Source organism: Fukomys damarensis, unplaced genomic scaffold (assembly GCF_012274545.1).
Source record: "Fukomys damarensis isolate Sample0158 unplaced genomic scaffold, DMR_v1.0_HiC HiC_scaffold_13, whole genome shotgun sequence".
Lineage (NCBI taxonomy): Eukaryota > Metazoa > Chordata > Mammalia > Rodentia > Bathyergidae > Fukomys > Fukomys damarensis.
In genome coordinates this window covers 10,821,609-10,829,187 of record NW_022900925.1, presented here as the reverse complement: position 1 = coordinate 10,829,187, position 7,579 = coordinate 10,821,609, and the positions used below count along the sequence as shown (strand labels likewise).

At 45.7% G+C, this 7,579-nt stretch overlaps 2 protein-coding genes across 2 annotated transcripts in view; one reads left to right on the top strand and one right to left on the bottom strand.

Annotated features, from left to right (window-relative positions):
* Positions 1-1,823: 1,823 nt before the first annotated feature.
* Positions 1,824-4,318, top strand: Vmo1 (vitelline membrane outer layer 1 homolog). Its single transcript, XM_010605778.2, has 3 exons — positions 1,824-2,751; positions 2,855-2,961; positions 3,162-4,318. The coding sequence occupies exons 1-3, from the start codon at positions 2,566-2,568 to the stop codon at positions 3,457-3,459; spliced, it is 591 nt and encodes a 196-aa protein (XP_010604080.1). The 5' UTR covers positions 1,824-2,565; the 3' UTR covers positions 3,460-4,318.
* Positions 4,319-5,159: 841 nt separating this feature from the next.
* Tm4sf5 (transmembrane 4 L six family member 5) overlaps positions 5,160-7,579 on the bottom strand; it is a 6,057-nt gene continuing 3,637 nt past the window's right edge. The window contains 4 exon segments of the mRNA XM_010605777.2: positions 5,160-5,321; positions 5,402-5,582; positions 5,820-5,956; positions 6,380-6,460. Of these exon segments, the coding sequence (XP_010604079.1) occupies positions 5,307-5,321; positions 5,402-5,582; positions 5,820-5,956; positions 6,380-6,460 (414 nt within the window). The 3' untranslated portion in view covers positions 5,160-5,306.

Here is a 7,579-nt window from a genome sequence, read left to right as displayed (position 1 = left end):
TTTTTTTGGTACCAGGAATTGAACTCAGGATCTTGTGCTTGCGAGGCAAGTGGCAGAACCACAGAGCCAAATCCCTGGCCCTATAATTCTTAATATATATACCTTGTACTAATTAATGGCATTCACTGAAAATGCAATCATTGTTTCAATTTTCCTCCTTAGAAATTAATTTTGTTAATTTTTGAACAACTGTTGGTAACAATCCCTTTGTAATGTTTGGAATCTATATGGATGTGTTTTTTCACTTTTTTTTTTTTTTTTTTTTGTACTAGGGGTCGAACTCAGAGCCTTGTGCTTGCAAAGCACTGAGCTAAATCCCCAGCCAATGTTGTTTTTTTATTCGTGATGTGGATTACTTGTGTTTTCCCCTTTTTCTTTTTTCTTTTTTTTTGTTTTTGTTTTTGCTTTTTGAGACAGTGTCTCACTACGTAGTTCGGGCTGGTCTTCAACCCACTATGAGCCAACGCTGGCCTTGTGCTCTTGGCGATCCTCCAGGCTCAGCCTCCTGAGTGGTGGGATTACACCATGCTTGTCTCATTCCTCTTTTTTTCTTGATAAGTCTCACTAGGTGCATTCTACTTTCTTGATTTCCTTTTTCTGTGCTGGGGATTGAGCCCCTGACTTTCACATTGAGCTGCATCCTAGTACTTTTTATTTTTTACGTATTTTTGAGACAGGGTCTTGCTAACTTGTCCAGGTGATACTTGAACTTGGATCCTCCACCCTCTACCTCCTAAGTGCTGGTAGCTAGCTGGCTTTTTCTTGCCACTTTCTGAAGCAGTTCTGGAAATCCTCTTTTGTGTTTTTATTTACACTACCATGGCTCCCTTGGTGTCCTGGATTCCATAAAAAATATTTACCTTCCATGGTCATTTTGACTTTAAGAAAGAGCCAGAAGTCACATCATGGCAGATTTGTAGAATAAGGTAGATAATGATATATGGTAACGTTTTTACAAGCCTGCCTTTCTGTTGAATGGCACTTGCTAGCAGCATTCAGCCTTCCAGAACTGCTTCAGAAAATGGCAAGTGCTGGGTGCGGTGTCACACAGAGTAGTCCCAGTACTTGGAAGGCTGAGACAGGAGGATTTGTTTGAGGCCATCATGGGTAATGTAGTGAGTTCAAAGCCAACCTGAACTACACAGTGAGCCCTGTCTCAAGAAAATAAATAAAAATAAAAAGATAGAAAGTGGCATGAATGATGGGATAAATGTGTTTAAGTGAGCAGGAGAATTGTGAGAATTAATGATAATATGTCTTTTCCTGAAATACATTTTAAAAAATCACTGTATATTTAGATCATACCTTGTATATTACATTCTGTGTTTTAATTTTTTAAGCTCTAGATTAATCATATTAATCTTTATTAACTACATCCAAATGCCATGCCTGTCCTAGGTCTCCATAATTCAAGTGTCTTCAGAGAGCTCAAGACCCATTGAATGAGAATTTTCCTTTGTCTCCCCCACTGAATGTGAGCTCTGATGAAGGCAGTTGCTTTGTTTTTCTTGTTTGTTTACAGCCCTTAGAATGCTGCTTGGGCCAAAAGACTTTATTGCTAAATAAGTGTATGGGAGGCATACCAGGCACAGGCAAGCTCAGGTTTGGGGCCCTAACAAATCCAGCCAGGGTTTGCTTTTTGTTGTGTAAAGTAAGAGTCCACCTGGTGGTCACAGGAGGAAAAGCATTCTAGGAAAAGATGCAAGAATACAGGAAGCAATGGAAGAAACAGACTCTTCCATTTTATTTTTTTATTTTATTAGTATCTTTTTGAGACAGCATCTCACTTTGTAGTTTAGGCTGGCCCTGAACTCACTATGTAGTCCAAGCTGGCCTCATACTCACAGCAATCCTCCTGCCTCAGCCTCCTGAGTGCTAGGATGACAACCTGAGCCACTATGCCAGGTTTGAAACACTCTTTTAAGGAGCTCTCAGTATCATGTCCATAAATTTCATAGAATTATTCCTGTCTCTCTGGGTATATCTGATGTACCAGATTCTCAAAGGGTCACGGCCCTGCTCTCTAAAAAGACTCGTCTACGGCCATACCACACTGAATACTCCCAATCTAGTCTAAGAAGACTCTTCCCAGCTCCTACAATTAATGGATTTTGCCCCATGGTCACTCTATGCTCTCTCAAATCTGGAGTCCCCTGGGTGGCTTCTGAATTCCCAGGAGATCCTTTGACCCTTTGCCCTGGTCCCCATTCCCAGTGCTAGAATGCTTCTGTGCTTTGCTGTCTATGACCTCAGGCGAGTCCCTTGTCATTTCTGAGCCCCAGTTCTTTCATCTGCAAGAAGGGCAATTCCCATCTCCTCAAATTATTGTGAGAATCGAGTAAGATATGTCTGCAAAGAAAATGCTCCCTTGCTTTCACTGCTCCTCCTTCCTTAGCCCCTGGAGCCTCTGCTCCCCCTCCCCCACGGGAATACAGTTAGCTCATTTACTGGAGCAGATTAGTCTCAAATGTCTCTTAATCTCCACGGCACTTCCTTAATCAGAGCCCTGGTGGAGACAGGGCTGGTATAAATCTGCATCAGTTCCTGGCTCATAGATGAAGCAGGATGGGGCAGGACACGGAAGCCAGGCTGCTGCTGCTGCTATGTGTAACATCCTGCGGACGTGCACAGGCAGATGGGCTGAGGGGACACACATCCGTCATTGAAGTAACCAATGGGGGTCCCTGGGGCGACTGGACCTGGCCTGAAATGTGTCCCGATGGATACTTTGCCAGTGGTTTTTCACTTAAGGTGAGCAGTTAGGCCTACATCTCAGGTGGGGCAGAGATGCAAAGGGCACAGACTGAGAAAGGCAGCTCTTGACTGGCCCTTACCCCTCTTCTCTGCCATCCAGGTGGAGCCGGTTCAAGGCATTCCTGGGGACGACACGGCTCTGAATGGGGTCCGGCTGCATTGCACTCGTGGGAACGCAGAGCACGTTGTAGAGTCCAAATCCGGAAGGTAGGGGCAGAGGCCAAGAAGCCCCTACAGCTGAGCGGGTGGGTGGATAATTCCTCTCTGCATCTCGGGAAACATCGGTGGCTACACCCAACTCACTGCGTCAGTTTAGCACCTGGCTTGGAAAGTCCCAAGGTCTGGGTCGGCTGGGGGGGGATGTTAGGGGTCTCCCACGGAGCCAGAGCGTCTCTCCTTATTTGCAGATGGGGCTTGTGGCGTGAGCCGATGTGGTGTCCCAACAGAGGCTTCCTAGTGGCTTTTGCGCTTCGCGTGGAAGCAGCTATGACTCCTGGGGACAACACCGCAGCGAACAATTTGCGCTTCCGCTGCTCAGACGGCACAGAGTTGGAGGGGCCTGGGCTGAGCTGGGGTGAATTTGGAAACTGGAGTGACTCATGCTCCAAAGGTGTGTGCGGCTTGCAGACCAAGATCGAGGATCCTAGAGGCCTCCGTGATGACACTGCACTTAATGACCTGCAATTATTCTGCTGCCAAAGTTAAAGCTCTTCCTGCTGTCTTTCCAGCAGGGATGCCAGTCCCATCTCCTAAGCTAGTCCCACCTCCCACCATTAAAATTTGTCAATCTTGACTTTGGTCTCGCTTGTTTTAGGGAGGGGAAATTGCCTATCCTTTCCCCCTCTTTACCAGCACCAGGCCAGACCTAGATTCTGGTTTAGTCTCAGGGGTCTATGGCAGGTAGCTAAGTTATGGGCTCCCAGTCCAGAAAAATGTACTTTTTTTATTTTTATTTTTTCTAAATGAAGGAAGACCTAACTTTCTGAGGACATCTGGCCCATCAAAAGCACAGGTCATCTTTCAGAACCATCAGTTACCTTAGGTTGAGAAACTTCTGCCAAGTTAGGTGACAATGCTATAATGGTTTTAAAGCTTCATTTTCCAGAGTTTAGGAGGCTAAAATATCTTTTTTTCATACTGAAAAGAAATTTCCAGGCAGATGGATATTTTTAACAAAAAAATAACTGAATTGGACAACTACGAGTTAACTGTGTTGTTAAGCAACTATGGGTTAACTAGGTAACTATGCTCTCTGTAGAATGTACCTGAGTAGCCATGACAACTTATGTAATCTGTTACCAGAGGAGCGTCACAGACTCAGGAAGTCCTGCCAGGCCCCCTGCCCAGCCACTGTGCTTTGTGTGAACTCTGCTTACTATATTCCCTGGGAAACTCCAATGGAACTAAGCTCCACAGATGTAAAAAATGTCAAATAACTAATCAACCAAAGACGGCCAAGTACTCTGCTTCTGCTTCTGTACCTCCTCCTTACAACCCTATAAACTATGGGCACACTGGTCTGACCTTTTTTGGCAAAGATACCAGTCAGATCTGCCAGTGTAAATAAAGGTGTTTACTGCCTCTAACCCTTTGGGTGCCATCTGTTTCCTGGTTTTGGTATTTTGCAGCAATACCGCCCCCTTACCCCCACCAAATCCACAGTGTTGCTTTTTTTCCCTGAGACAGGATCTTGCTTTATAATTCAGGCTGGTCTTGAACTCACTTTGTAGCCCAGGCTGGCCTCCAAGTCATGGTGATCCTCCTGCCTCTGCCTTCTGAGTGCTAGAGTTAAAGGCATGCACCACCATGCCCAGGTTTTTTTTTGGGTTTTTTTTTTTTTTTTTTTTTTTTTTTTTTTGGTATTGGGGGATTGAACTTGGGATCTTGCACTTGCAGGCAGCAGAACCACTGAGCTAAATTCCCAGTCCTTGTTTTTGTTTTTTGAGACAGGGTCTCACTATAGTCCAGGCTGACTTCAACTTTTTAATCTCCCTGCCTCAACCTCCCAAATGCTGGCATTACAGGTATTTTCCACTACACCTAGCAAACAGTGACCTTTTAAAATCATGATTCCCACTGAAGATCTTTGTCTTTCCTTGCTGTCTCTCTGCCTGGCATTCCCCAGGTTATCCAGATGTTTAACTCATCTATCAGCTATCAGCTCCAATTTCACTTTTTCAGACTTTCCCCATCAGGCAATACGTATCCCATTACCAACATGTTTTCAAAAAATCCCTTTATTGAACAGTCCTCTGCTTCTTGTAAAAATTGCCTGTCCCTCATCCACCTCTGTCATGTTAAATTGTTGAAGAGTACAGAAGGCATCTGCCTCACCACTGTATTTTCTGTGCAATTTAATAGCTCAAGAACTGTTAAGAAAATAATGCAAAGGTGCAGGAGAATCCTGTTTTGGTGTCTCTGGTGGTCCTCCCACAGGGCACTATCTGAGACTAGGAAGGGAGCTCATGACAGTTTATTACTGAGAGCCAGGGAGAGGGAGGGCCTGGCAGGCGTCCAGAAACAGCAGATCGAACCCAGGGGCCAGTGGATCCTCAGTGGGCTGTGCCCTACAGGAAGAGAAAGTGAGTGAGGAGGCAGCCGGGAGCAAGCAAGTTCCCCCGCACAGCTCTGCCGCCCGTTATCCCACCTTTTTCCTGCAATCACCACAGAAGACACCAATGATCGCGTTCACCAACTGTATTCCGCAAAGTATAATCTCCAGGCATGAAGCGGCCACCAGCAAGGAGAATAGCGTCACATTCCAGGGAACCACGTGAGGTGGCTCCTCACACAAATTCCATTAAGTAGTGTTGAGCAAGTAAGCACCTCTGTAGACAGGCAGGGTCATGTGAGACAAGGCGGTTACCCCTCCACCCTACCTCCTCTCATGTACAAGCCAAAAAGGATCTGCAGAGTACTAGTCTGGCCCACGGGGAAGCAGTTCTTTTAAATCTCGATCTGCTCAGGTTTCTTGGCCCACGTGGGAAGGGGATAGGAAGAGCGAGACATAGAGAACGGGGAACGAAAATACAGGCTAAACTTTACGAGGTTTCGTTTTTTCTTACGCGGTTTCTTGGAAGTGATAGTCCCACTTGCCCTTCATTAAGCATTTGGATCCAATTCGGAGCCCGGCTCCTGACACCGAGAGACAGTAAATGGCACCAAGTGTCCCGAAGGCTGAGCAGAAGACTGAACGTAGCATCTGGAATGAACGTGCAAAATGAGGTGAATGGGGTCACCCCCTTGCTACTTGAGCTACCACGCCTAGCTGCGCCCTCCCCGGCACTCCTTATATTGCAGAGCACCCTTCCAGACAGTTTAAAAATGCATTTCTTGGGGGTAAGGATACTACAGGTCGGAGGTAGAGCCCTTGAAAATTCTGTTTGGAATCCAAAGAGCTAGGGCCGCGGAGGCTCATGGGAGTTGTAGTCCCTTCTGGTCAAGCTCTTTAAAGTCTAAAATTTGCGGTGTCCTGAGAGAGTGAAGTGGATTGAACCTGGGACACCGCAGGGATTCGTTGAGCGAAAAATTTTGTGGAGGGTGCTGTGTCTCCGTGAGGACAGGTTAAGAGACCTGATTCTGAATCTCTTCTTAATTTTGTTATTTGTTTACTCATCTATCTTACTTTGCAGCGGTTTCCGCAGCATCCTGCACCACAACAGCCCTTGCCTCCTGCTCGGACGGCTGCAGTTCCGGGACACAGTATCTGCAGGACAAAGAGTCAGTGTGATAGTGCGTCTTCTCAGATCCTCAGGCCTTCCTTAGATTCTTCACGGCTTACCTCCTCTGGGAAGCTGTCTATGACGCCCTCAGCCCTTTGGACATTAGGAACCTTATCTTTACCTCTCCCAGAGCACTATTGGGCTTTCTTAATTTGTCATTACTTATGTGCCTTCTTTATCTCTGTCCAAATTGCAGCTTTCTGGAGGGCAAAGTCCAATACTATGTATTTCCCACAAATCTTCACACATAGTAGGTATCCAGGTATCCAACTGAATGGGAGTCAGGAGACTTGGGTTGAAAGCCAAGGGTGGTGTGCTACTTCCTGTTCTATGACTTGGCTGGCTTCTCCAGATCTCAGCTTGGTCCGGTGTAAAACAGGTCGGTAAGATCTACCTCACAGGGCTGTTCTATAGATGTGAGGAGACAGCAGGTTGACTAGTGTCGAGACTAGCTCAGAGTAAATGCGGCATCAGTATAAATGTCTTTAGCAGGGGGAAGGAACAGAGCCGTTGGAGGGTCTGGTGAGCTGGGTTTACGACAGATTGTGGACCACTAGTTTGTAGATGCTCTGATGTACAGTGTAGGATTTCCAAGATCTAGTCATTGATTTTTTTTTCTCCCAGTGGCCTTTCTCACATGGTCCACTCCCTCCCAGGAATCAGCTGTTCTTTTTGCTCACATTTGCTTCAGATGCCTGGAAATCCAAATCTAACTGCTTGAGGTATTTGCTCCAATGTTGTGGTTTTAACTCATATTGAGCCTACCTCATAATATTTCCCAAATTCATCTTCCTCTTTCTTTTTCTTTCTTTCTTTCTTTCTTTCTTTCTTTCTTTCTTTCTTTCTTTCTTTCTTTCTTTCTTTCTTTCTTTCTTTCTCTTTCTTCCTTCCTTCCTTCCTTTTCTTTTTTATTTTTTGAGACAGGGTCTCACTATGTAGTTGAGATTGACCTGGAACTCACTATGTAGCCCAGGCTGGTCTTGAACTCACAGTGATCCTCCTGCCTCAGCCTCCTAAGTGCTGGGATTACAGGCATGTGCCACCACACCTGGCATCTTTCTCTCTTTCTGTCTCTCTTTCTCTGTTTCTCTCTCTCTCTCTTT